This window comes from Oncorhynchus tshawytscha, linkage group LG01, assembly GCF_018296145.1.
Source record: "Oncorhynchus tshawytscha isolate Ot180627B linkage group LG01, Otsh_v2.0, whole genome shotgun sequence".
Taxonomy (NCBI): domain Eukaryota; kingdom Metazoa; phylum Chordata; class Actinopteri; order Salmoniformes; family Salmonidae; genus Oncorhynchus; species Oncorhynchus tshawytscha.
The window spans coordinates 6,617,273-6,630,146 of NC_056429.1; the positions used below are offsets into that span (position 1 = coordinate 6,617,273).

The 12,874-nt window shown below is 47.9% G+C and overlaps 1 protein-coding gene across 2 annotated transcripts in view; it reads right to left on the reverse strand.

The window, feature by feature from the left end:
* LOC112256949 (ATP-dependent Clp protease ATP-binding subunit clpX-like, mitochondrial) overlaps nucleotides 1–8,923 on the reverse strand; it is a 28,363-nt gene extending 19,440 nt beyond the window's left edge. The window contains exons 1-6 of one of the 2 annotated variants that reach the window (XM_042323047.1): nucleotides 8,647–8,923; nucleotides 8,105–8,173; nucleotides 5,939–6,105; nucleotides 3,653–3,770; nucleotides 3,328–3,482; nucleotides 1,796–1,952 (exon numbers count right to left, since the gene is read on the reverse strand). In XM_042323047.1, the coding sequence (XP_042178981.1) occupies nucleotides 1,796–1,952; nucleotides 3,328–3,482; nucleotides 3,653–3,770; nucleotides 5,939–6,105; nucleotides 8,105–8,159 (652 nt within the window). In that variant the 5' untranslated portion in view covers nucleotides 8,160–8,173; nucleotides 8,647–8,923. Of the gene's footprint in view, nucleotides 1–1,795; nucleotides 1,953–3,327; nucleotides 3,483–3,652; nucleotides 3,771–5,938; nucleotides 6,106–8,104; nucleotides 8,174–8,304; nucleotides 8,602–8,646 lie in introns of those variants that run through there. The other variant, XM_042323062.1, reaches the window with a different exon arrangement.
* Nucleotides 8,924–12,874: the final 3,951 nt, after the last annotated feature.

The following is a 12,874-nucleotide window of genomic DNA, read 5'->3' on the forward strand; positions in this document are numbered from 1 at the left end:
CTACTGACCTCAGGGTGAACGAGGCCTGTTTCTAACTAACAGTAGACTGTACTACTGACCTCGGGGGCCTGAACGAGGCCTGTTTCTAACTAACAGTAGACTGTACTACTGACCTCGGGGTGAACGAGGCCTGTTTCTAACTAACAGTAGACTGTACTACTGACCTCGGGGACCTGAACGAGGCCTGTTTCTAACTAACAGTAGACTGTACTACTGACCTCGGGGTGAACGAGGCCTGTTTCTAACTAACAGTAACAGTAGACTGTACTACAGAGACTGTACTTGACCTCGGGTGAACGAGGCCTGTTTCTAGACTAACAGTAGACTGTACTACTGACCTCGGGGTGAACGAGGCCTGTTTCTAACTAACAGTAGACTGTACTGCAGACCTCGGGGTGAACGAGGCCTGTTTCTAACTAACAGTAGACTGTACTACAGACCTCGGGGTGAACGAGGCCTGTTTCTAACTAACAGTAGACTGTACTACAGACCCTCGGGTACTACTGACCTGAACGAGGCCTGTTTCTAACTAACAGTAGACTGTACTACAGACCTCGGGGTGAACGAGGCCTGTTTCTAACTAACTAACAGTAGACTGTACTACAGACCTCGGGGTGAACGAGGCCTGTTTCTAACTAACAGTAGACTGTACTACTGACCTCGGGGTGAACGAGGCCTGTTTCTAACTAACAGTAGACTGTACTGACAGACCTCGGGACTGTGAACCTCGAGGCCTGTTTCTAACTAACAGTAGACTGTACTACAGACCTCGGGGTGAACGAGGCCTGTTTCTAACTAACAGTAGACTGTACTACTGACCTCGGGGTGAACGAGGCCTGTTTCTAACTAACAGTAGACTGTACTACAGACCTCGGGGTGAACAAGGCCTGTTTCTAACTAACAACAGTAGACTGTACTACAGACCTCGGGGTGAACGAGGCCTGTTTCTAACTAACAGTAGACTGTACTACTGACCTCGGGGTGAACGAGGCCTGTTTCTAACTAACAGTAGACTGTACTGCAGACCTCGGGGTGAACGAGGCCTGTTTCTAACTAACAGTAGACTGTACTACTGACCTCGGGGTGAACGAGGCCTGTTTCTAACTAACAGTAGACTGTACTACAGACCTCGGGGTGAACGAGGCCTGTTTCTAACTAACTAACAGTAGACTGTACTACAGACCTTGGGGTGAACGAGGCCTGTTTCTAACTAACAGTAGACTGTACTACTGACCTCGGGGTGAACGAGGCCTGTTTCTAACTAACAGTAGACTGTACTGCAGACCTCGGGGTGAACGAGGCCTGTTTCTAACTAACAGTAGACTGTACTGCAGACCTCGGGGTGAACGAGGCCTGTTTCTAACTAACAGTAGACTGTACTGCAGACCTCGGGGTGAACGAGGCCTGTTTCTAACTAACAGTAGACTGTACTGCAGACCTTGGGGTGAACGAGGCCTGTTTCTAACTAACAGTAGACTGTACTACAGATCTCGGGGTGAACGAGGCCTGTTTCTAACTAACAGTAGACTGTACTACAGACCTCGGGGTGAACGAGGCCTGTTTCTAACTAACAGTAGACTGTACTACAGACCTCGGGGTGAACGAGGCCTGTTTCTAACTAACAGTAGACTGTACTACAGACCTCGGGGTGAACGAGGCCTGTTTCTAACTAACAGTAGACTGTACTACTGACCTCGGGGTGAACGAGGCCTGTTTCTAACTAACAGTAGACTGTACTACTGACCTCGGGGTGAACGAGGCCTGTTTCTAACTAACAGTAGACTGTACTACTGACCTCGTGGAGTGAGCGAGGCCTGTTTCTCCACCTCCACCTGTCTGCTCCCAGCAGGGATGTTGTTGTAGATTCTCTTGTAGTGATTATACACAGCTACCGCCAGCACTTTCTTTGCATAGGACTGACCCACTACGTACTTGTCCAGGTAGGCATAGATCTGAAAGGCAGGTTCATCGACTATAAGACAATATTACGTGGTCATACTTGCTCTTCATGACAAGTCTAACAATACATGAACTGTATCATAATGCATTATAAACTGGGTGGTTCGAGCACTGAATGCTGATTGGCTGACTGCTGTGGTATATCAGACCGTATACCATGTGTATGACAAAACATTTATTTTTACTGCTCTAATTAAGTTGGTAACCAGTTAATAATAGCAATAAGGCACCTCGGGGGTTTGTGGTATATGGCCAATGTACTCCACTTTGCATTGTCGTGCCTAAGAACAGCCCTTAGCCGTGGTATATTGGCCATACACCACACCTCCTCGGAACTTATTGCTTAATGACAGCACCAGGTATACCTGCAGCATTACCATAGTAGTTCCTGTTTAAGGATAATCATTACATCAAAGAAACTAGAACCAGTTGTTGTTTGTTGTCATTGGTGCTCGTCCCTTGCGGAGGGAGGTTTATGTGTGGCGGAGGGAGGTTTATGTGTGGCGGGGGAGGTTTATGTGTGGCGGGGGAGGTTTATGTGTGGCGGGGGGGGAGGTTTATGTGTGGCGGGGGGAGGTTTATGTGTGGCGGGGGAGGTTTATGTGTGGCGGGGGAGGTTTATGTGTGGCGGGGGAGGTTTATGTGTGGCGGAGGGAGGTTTATGTGTGGCGGAGGGAGGTTTATGTGTGGCGGAGGGGTTTATGTGTGGGGTTTATGTGTGGCGGAGGGAGGTTTATGTGTGGCGGAGGGAGGTTTATGTGTGGCGGAGGGAGGTTTATGTGTGGCGGGGGGAGGTTTATGTGTGGCGGAGGGAGGTTTATGTGTGGCGGAGGGAGGTTTATGTGTGGCGGAGGGAGGTTTATGTGTGGCGGAGGGAGGTTTATATGTGTGGCGGAGGGAGGTTTATGTGTGGCGGAGGGAGGTTTATGTGTGGCGGGGGCGGAGGGAGGTTTCTGTGTGTGGCGGGGGAGGTTTCTGTGTGGCGGGGGAGGTTTATGTGTGGCGGAGGGAGGTTTATGTGTGGCGGAGGGAGGTTTATGTGTGGCGGGGGAGGTTTGTGTGTGGCGGGGGGAGGTTTGTGTGTGGCGGGGGAGGTTTCTGTGTGGCGGAGGGAGGTTTCTGTGTGGCGGGGAGAGGTTTCTGTGTGGCGGAGGGAGGTTTCTGTGTGGCGGAGGGAGGTTTCTGTGTGGCGGAGGGAGGTTTCTGTGTGGCGGGGAGAGATTTCTGTGTGGCGGAGGGAGGTTTCTGTGTGGCGGAGGGAGGTTTCTGTGTGGCGGGGGAGGTTTCTGTGTGGCGGGGGAGGTTTCTTTTTGGGTGGCGGGGGCGGGGGAGGTTTCTGTGTGGCGGGGGAAGTTTCTGTGCTCGTACCTTTTTGGGTGGCGGGGGAGGTTTCTGTGCGAAAGCCATTTTGACAGCCTCAGCGGGCGACTCTGCTTCTTTATTCAGGCCCTTCTTAGAGTCCGTCTCAGAGAGAACCACGAAGAAGTGATGGCATTTCTCACACTTTACAAAACGTGTTGACGCTGAAGAGAAACAAAACAAAAGTGAGAATATTGACATTTTTCTTTATCGCGTTTCTGATTTAATAAAAACAGTAGGTGACTGTGTCAATCATTTTATACGGCTGCTTTTTCTGCAACTGGAGTCTTTAGAAAACACAGCCCATGTGAATGGAGTATTTTTAGGTCCTCACATACAAAGGTCTCCACATGTGTACATGGGTCTCCACATTTGGGACAGTGCAGCTGGTTACCCCCCTTCCCTGATCCACCAGAAGAGCCCGCCAATCTCTTTCCTTCACTGATGCTCTTCTGCATATATGATGGACACAAAGGAGAGAGAGAGAGATTGTATCATGAATGCAACACAGCAGAAAAACATAATTTAGACACAGAGGAAACTTGTTTCTATGTACAGTAGCTATCACTTATTGAAACCACTGGGGTTATAGCATGTATTACACTGACTCTCCAACACACCACACTGACTCTATGCACACCACACCACACCGACTCTATGCACACCACACCACACTGACTCTATGCACACCACACCACACTGACTCTATGCACACCACACTGACTCTATGCACACCACACCACACTGACTCTATGCACACCACACTGACTCTATGCACTGACTCTATGCACACCACACCACACTGACTCTATGCACACCACACTGACTCTCCGACCCGACACACCGCACTGACTCGCCGACACGCCACACCTCACTGACTCTCCGACACGCCACAAAGCGCCGACTCTCCGACACGCCACCGCGCCGACTCTCTCCGACACGCCGACTCTCCGACACACCACCGCGCCGACTCTCCGACACACCACCGCGCCGACTCACCACCGCGCCGACTCTCCGACACACCACCGCGCCGACTCTCCGACACACCACCGCGCCGACTCTCCGACACACCACCGCGCCGACTCCGACACACCACCGCGCCGACTCCGACACACCACCGCGCCGACTCTCCGACACACCACCGCGCCGACTCCGACACACCACCGCGCCGACTCTCCGACACACCACCGCGCCGACTCTCCGACACACCACCGCGCCGACTCTCCGACACACCACCGCGCCGACTCCGACACACCACCGCGCCGACTCCGACACACCACCGCGCCGACTCTCCGACACACCACCGCGCCGACTCTCCGACACACCACCGCGCCGACTCCGACACACCACCGCGCCGACTCCGACACACCACCGCGCCGACTCTCCGACACACCACCGCGCCGACTCTCCGACACACCACCGCGCCGACTCTCCGACACACCACCGCGCCGACTCTCCGACACACCACCGCGCCGACTCTCCGACACACCACCGCGCCGACTCTCCGACACACCACCGCGCCGACTCTCCGACACACCACCGCGCCGACTCTCCGACACACCACCGCGCCGACTCTCCGACACACCACCGCGCCGACTCTCCGACACACCACCGCGCCGACTCTCCGACACACCACCGCGCCGACTCTCCGACACACCACACCGCGCCGACTCTCCGACACACCACCGCGCCGACTCTCCGACACACCACACTAGACGGACTCTCCGACACACCACACCGCGCCGACTCTCCACACCGCGCCGACTCTCCGACACCCGCGCCGACACACCGCGCCGACTCTCCGACACACCGCGCCGACTCTCCGACACCACCGACTCTCCGACACACCGCGCCGACTCTCCGACACACCATACACGCGGACTCTCCGACACACCACACGCGCCGACACACCACACCGCGCCGACTCTCCGACACACCGCGCCGACACACCGCGCCGACTCTCCGACACACCGCGCCGACTCTCCGACACACCGCGCCGACTCTCCGACACACCGCGCCGACTCTCCGACACACCGATACACTACACTGACACTCGAACAATCTTCAAATTCCGCTGCTGCTTCTCTTTATTATGTATCCTGATAGTCATTTCTACTCCTACCCACATTTACATATTACCGCAATCACTTTGTGTCCCTGCCCATTGACTCGGTACTGGTACTCCTTGTATATTACCTTGTTATTATGTTCCTATTTCCTTTTTTATTTTACTAATTTTCTTACTTTTAAACACTGCATTGTTGGGAAAAGGCTCCTAAGTAAGGATTTCACAGTAAAGTCTACAGTTGTTGTATTCTGCACATTTTGATGTATTAGAAAGTCTATTCTTGTGCCTTCTCAGGGTTTAGGGTTTAATTCCATTTCAGTTCAGTCATTAAATTATGGCTGTCATCACTTAGCTTGTTCCCAGATCTGTTTATGCCGTCCTTCCACGTTGTTATGCCATGTTTGGCAATGACCATAGCAGTACGAAACACAGCACAAACTGATCTGGGTCCAAGCTAGTCACCAGTGTGTGATTCATTCTTTTTTTTTTTTAAAGAAAGAAAGAAAAAAGGTGTCAAACACACATTTCACAATCCAGTGGAATCAGGTTTACCTTTCCCCCATCGCTGGATCCATCCTTAGTCGTTCCATCTTTAGAGGCAAAACATACTGCAGTTTCATGGAAGGATCTCACTTGGACTATGCGAGGTAGAGGAGCTTCACGAAAACCCCAACCAGGTCTGCTCAAAGCATAGAGCTGAACCCGAGAACAAGACAGCCCTGTACAACAGAAACACCATGCAACCAAATGTTTTGGCCAGGTGTTATAATCCATTAACTTTGACATTTCAAAAAACAAACTCGCCCCAAATGTCAACATCAACCATTGGTATTATGGAAATATAGCTAGCTAGCTGCCACCTCATGAACGCTGCATTTGTGACTTCGCACTCAATTTTCTCACACCACCATGTATCATAAATGGATGCAACAGGTGACCCGTTTTCAAAACTTGTGCTGCGTCCACGTGCTAGTCGGAACTAGGAAAGTCTGACATTTCCGACTTGCTAACTGGTTGTAGTTATACAACATGCCGCGTTCAACCAGTTATCAAGTCGGGAGAATTCAGTTCACGAGTTCCCGACTATCACATGAACACGGCGTAGTTCACGAGGTCAACATCACATAACTTTAGCTTATCCACTGAAATTGAGCTAGCTACATTGCCTTCACGCCATAACTTTTTCCACATTGTTGTTACAGCATGAATTTAAAATCGATTACATTGATATTTTGTGTCACTGATATACACTCAATACCCCACAATGTCAGGGTGGAATTAAGTTTAGACATTTTTATTTAAAAAAATTAAAAATGAAACGCTGAAATGTCTTGAGTCAATCAGTATTCAACCCCTTTGTTATGGCAAACCTAAATAAGTTCAGGCGTAAAAATGTAACATAAGTTGCATGGGCCCACTTTGTGTGCAATAATAGCATGATTTTTAAATTACATCCCCATCTCTATACCCCACACATACAATTATCTTTAAGATCCCTCAGTTGAGCAGTGAATTTCAAGCACAGATTCAACCACAAAGACCAGGGAAGTTTTCCAAAGGTTCGCAAAAAAAATAAGCACACATTGAATGTCCCTTTGAGCATGGTGAAGTTATTAATTACACTTTGGGTGGTGCATCAATATACCCAATCACTACAAAGTTACAGATGCCCTTCCTAACACAGTTTCCAGAAAGGAAGGAAACCACTCAGGGATTTCACCAAGAGGCCAATGGTGATTTTAAAACAGTTAGAGGCTGTGATATGAGATAACTGAGGATGTAACAAAAACACTGTAGTTACTCCACAATACTAACATAAATGACAGAGTGAACATAAAGAAAGCATCATGTTTGCAAAAAGGCACTAAGGTAAAACTGCAATAACATGTAGCAAAGAAATTTACTTTATGTCCTGAATACAAAGCATCATGTTTGGGGCAAATCCAACACAACACATCCACTCTTCATATTTTCAAGCCTGGTGGTAGCTGCATCATGTTATGGGTATGCTTGTCATCAGCAAGGACTAGGGAGTTTTTTTTAGGATAAAAAGAAACAGAATAGAGCTAAGCACAGGCAAACAGACACTGGGAGACAAATTCAACTTTCAGCAGGACAATAACCTAAAACACAAGGCCAAATATACACTGGAGTTGCTTACCAACACAACATTGAATGTTTCTGAGGGGCCTAGTTACAGTTTAGACTTAAACGGTCTTTAAAATCTATGGCAAGACATGAAAATGGCTGTCTAGAAATAATCAACAACCTACTTGACAGAGCTTAAACATTTTTTTAAAGAATAATGGACAAATATTGCACAATCCAGGTGTGAAAAGCTCTTGGAGACTTACCCAGAAAGACACACAGCTGTAATCGCTGTCAAAGGTGATTCTAACACGTATTGACTAAGGGGGTTGAATACTTGAATCTAATCAAGGTTAGTGTTTAATTTAAATAATATATTTAAAAAAAAGTTAGAATTGTTCTATCTATCTTGTGTAGATAGTTGACAAAAAAAACTGACAATTCAATCAATTTTAATCTCACATTGTAACAACAGATTGTGGAACAAGTCAAGTGGTGTGAATACTTTGCGAAGGCACTGTCATTTGCAGGTTAGCAAGTTAGCTAGCTAGCTAGCAGAAGCGTTTAAAATGTAATGCGAATAAGTAACTGTAGATATTACAATTTCTCAAGATTGCAATCTGTTCTTACCTCTCTGTGCTGAATTCAAGAATATCCTCGCGGCCGATGTGCATGGGCAAGACATACTTTAGTCAAGGTCTAGCAAATAAAAACAATGAAGCAGGATTAGCTAGCATGGATCATCTCGGACAGCTGCTCAATTTCACAGGCCACAGCTACAGTACCTAGCAAAGTTAAAACAAATCTGACAAACTAAACTCCTTACTTACAATACAGTTAGCTAGCCATTCAAGTTCACCTGTCAACAGGTAGCTGACGTAGATACGTGCTAACTAGCTATTTATTAAACAAAATGAACACCCCCTAGAGCTGGTAGGCCTGGCAATGTCTGATTTGGATTGGAGTCGGGCAGCTAGCAACTTAGCAAACGGGGCTAGCGATAGAAAAACAAGTGAGCAATTCCGGAAGAGCGGTAATAGTTAGCAGGTCAAAGATAACTAAACCGTTAAACTGGCAAACTATGTGACATGTTTAAGACGCAAAAAAAATGTGTCTTGACAAAAAAAACAAAAAAAATTAAATATGGTTTGCTAACCAGCTAATAACGTTACCTGTCGACTCGTAAAAGAGCACGATGGAACCAAAACAAGTCTTGACAGTTTCTTCCGGAGTACAATTCCGTTGACACTGTAACTGTGTATGGTCGCAGGTCAACGGTGTCATGCCAATGTCACTGTCCAGATAGCATGTGTAACACGCTTCAACTCGGACCGATATTACCCCCCGTCCCGATACAGGTTGGACGACTGGACCCCTGTGTGATATAACGTTTGATGTTAGTAGGTCAGGCAAATTGCAAGACCGAGGCCAGCAACCCCCCCTCCCCCCTCCCCTGTGTTATTACGTATTTCAGAACAGTGTTGTTGTCTGTCTGCGTCAGATAAATCCAAGTCGAGGGGAAGTGTAAAATGATTATTCCCTTGTATTTGTTTGAGGTCATTTCGTCACATAGGGTCATCTGCTGCCATCTACCGTGAAGGTGATTATTAACTTACTAAACCAGTTTCAGGACGGGACTGTCACAAATTCTAGGCCTACTCTCTTCTATAATGTACTGTATGTAGTGTGTTCTATTCTGAATTGTAGAGGAAATAAATGTGGAAGACTACTGTGCTGTTGTGGTGCACACTATCAGCTGAGCCTAAAGGGATTGTAGTACTCTGTCTGCATGAAACATGCTTATGGTGACATTTCTCATTTGTCATTACACCTCTGCTGTCTTCAATCAAGATCTCAGCGATCACTGCCTCATTGCCTGCATCCGTAATGGGTCAGCGGTCAAACGACCTCCACTCATCACTGTCAAACGCTCCCTGAAACACTTCAGCGAGCAGGCCTTTCTAATCGATCTGGCCGGGGTATCCTGGAAGGATATTGATCTCATCCCGTCAGTAGAGGATGCCTAGTTATTTTTTTTAAATGCCTTCCTAACCATCTTAAATAAGCATGCCTCATTCAAGAAATTTAGAACCAGGAACAGATATAGCCCTTGGTTCTCCCCAGACCTGACTGCCCTTAACCAACACAAAAACATCCTATGGTGTTCTGCATTAGCATCGAACAGCCCCTGTGATATGCAGCTTTTCAGGGAAGCTAGAAACCATTATACACAGGCAGTTAGAAAAGCCAAGGCAGAAATTTGCTTCCCGCAACACTAACTCAAAAAAGTTCTGGGACACTATAAAATCCATGGAGAATAAGAACACCTCCTCCCAGCTGCCCACTGCACTGAAGATAGGAAACACTGTCACCACTGATAAATCCACTATAGTTGAGAATGTCAATAAGCATTTTTCTACGGCTGGCCATGCTTTCCACCTGGCTACCCCTACCCCGGTCAACAGCACTGCACCCCCCATAGCAACTCGCCCAAGCCTTCCCCATTTCTCCTTCTCCCAAATCCAGTCAGCTAATGTTCTGAAAGAGCTGCAAAATCTGGACCCCTACAAATCAGCCGGGCTAGACAATCGGGACCCTTTCTTTCTAAAATTATCTGCCGAAATTGTTGCCACCCCTATTACTAGCCTGTTCAACCTCTCTTTCGTGTCGTTTGAGATTCCCAAAGATTGAAAAGCAGCTGCGGTCATCCCCCTCTTCAAAGGGGGGGACACTCTTGACCCAAACTGCTACAGACCTATATCTATCCTACCCTGCCTTTCTAAGGTCTTTGAAAGCCAAGTCAACAAACAGATTACCGACCATTTCGAATCTCACCATACCTTCTCTGCTATGCAATCTGGTTTCAGAGCTGGTCATGGGTGCACCTCAGCCACGCTCAAGGTCCTAAACGATATCTTAACCGCCATCGATAAGAAACATTACTGTGCAGCCGTATTCATTGATCTGGCCAAGGCTTTCGACTCTGTCAATCACCACATCCTCATCGGCAGACTCGACAGCCTTGGTTTCTCAAATGATTGCCTCGCCTGGTTCACCAACTACTTCTCTGAGTTCAGTGTTTCAAATCGGAGGGTCTGCTGTCCGGACCTCTGGCAGTCTCTATGGGGGTGCCACAGGGTTCAATTCTTGGACCGACTCTCTTCTCTGTATACATCAATGATGTTGCTCTTGCTGCTGGTGAGTCTCTGATCCACCTCTACGCAGACGACACCATTCTGTATACTTCTGGCCCTTCTTTGGACACTGTGTTAACAAACCTCCAGGCAAGCTTCAATGCCATACAACTCTCATTCTGTGGCGTTCAATTGCTCTTAAATACAAGTAAAACTAAATGCATGCTCTTCAACCGATCGCTGCCTGCACCTGCCCGCCTGTCCAACATCACTACTCTGGATGGCTCTGACTTAGAATACGTGGACAACTACAAATACCTAGGTGTCTGGTTAGACTGTAAACTCTCCTTCCAGACCCACATCAAACATCTCCAATCCAAAGTTAAATCTAGAATTGTCTTCCTATTTCGCAACAAAGCATCCTTCACTCATGCTGCCAAACATACCCTTGTAAAACTGACCATCCTACCAATCCTCGACTTCGGCGATGTCATTTACAAAATAACCTCCAATACCCTACTCAACAAATTGGATGCAGTTTATCAAAGTGCCAATGAATAAAATATAGGTCCAGAGGGGCCTCCCGGGTGGCGCAGTGGGCGCTGTACTGCAGCTGTACTGCAGCGCCAGCTGTGCCACCAGAGACTCTGGGTTCACGCCCAGGCTCTGTCGTAACCGGCCGCGACCGGGAGGTCCGTGGGGCGACGCACAATTGGATGCTCGTTGTGTTAAGTGCGGCTTGGTTGGGTTGTGTATCGGAGGACGCATGACTTTCAACCTTCGTCTCTCCCGAGGCCGTACGGGAGTTGTAGCGACAAGATAGTAGCTACTAACAATTGGATACCACGAAATTGGGGAGAAAAAGGGGGTAATTATGTAAAAAATATATATATATATATTTATATATAGGTCCAGTTATAACAATTTAACAAGTTATAATGCTTTATACATGTAATCTCTTATGTCAACATTGACAACATCTAAAAAGAAGCGCTTACATTTCACAACTTTGGAGTTCTTTGCATTGTGGCAATACATTGATCCACATTGTAAACGGTAGGTCCACAGCCCTGGTAGAATTTCCTGATGTCAATGGTCTTGCTGCTCGGTCAGGATGTAATGCTCTTGTACTCTTGGACAACCTGACCTGAAGCACAAGTGCAAATGGATAAATGGCACTAAATAACACATTTACAGTATATCACTATATCCCCCCCCATCCAAAAAAAAAAAAATCTAAATTAAGATTTGCCAAAGGTACCTGAACAGTGTTCAGCCATCCAAATATGGTAATCATTCACCTGGACTGCATCTTGCATCCAAACACCCCAATGTAGTTTCCATTTTAGTTACATTTCTAGAGCATGTTGTTTTTTATAATGCATTCTATGGGTATGAAATGAAAATATGGATAGAATTTAACTACAATTTAGATGCAATGTTTGAAATGGCATGAAACACCTTTAAATATACACTTCAATATTTTCTGCTGGGGGTGGGGTGCTCGTGAGCAAAAGTTTCAAGGTAAACACAAACTAGTGCAGTCAGGGAGGGCCTACTGAACTAGGTCACCACAGTCAGGGAGGGCCTACTGAACAAGGTCACCACAGTCAGGGAGGGCCTACTGAACAAGGTCACCACAGTCAGGGAGGGCCTACTGAACAAGGTCACCACAGTCAGGGAGGGCCTACTGAACAAGGTCACCACAGTCAGGGAGGGCCTACAGAACTAGGTCACCACAGTCAGGGAGGGCCTACTGAACAAGGTCACCACAGTCAGGGAGGGCCTACTGAACAAGGTCACCACAGTCAGGGAGGGCCTACTGAACAAGGTCACCACAGTCAGAAAGGGCCTACTGAACAAGGTCACCACAGTCAGAAAGGGCCTACTGAACAAGGTCACCACAGTCAGGGAGGGCCTACTGAACAAGGTCACCACAGTCAGGGAGGGCCTACTGAACAAGGTCACCACAGTCAGGGAGGGCCTACTGAACAAGGTCACCACAGTCAGGGAGGGCCTACAGAACAAGGTCACCACAGTCAGGGAGGGCCTACTGAACAAGGTCACTAGAGTCAGGGAGGGCCTACTGAACAAGGTCACTAGAGTCAGGGAGGGCCTACTGAACAAGGTCACCACAGTCAGGGAGGGCCTACTGAACAAGGTCACCACAGTCAGGGAGGGCCTACAGAACAAGGTCACCACAGTCAGGGAGGGCCTACTGAACAAGGTCACCACAGTCAGGGAGGGCCTACTGAACAAGGTCACC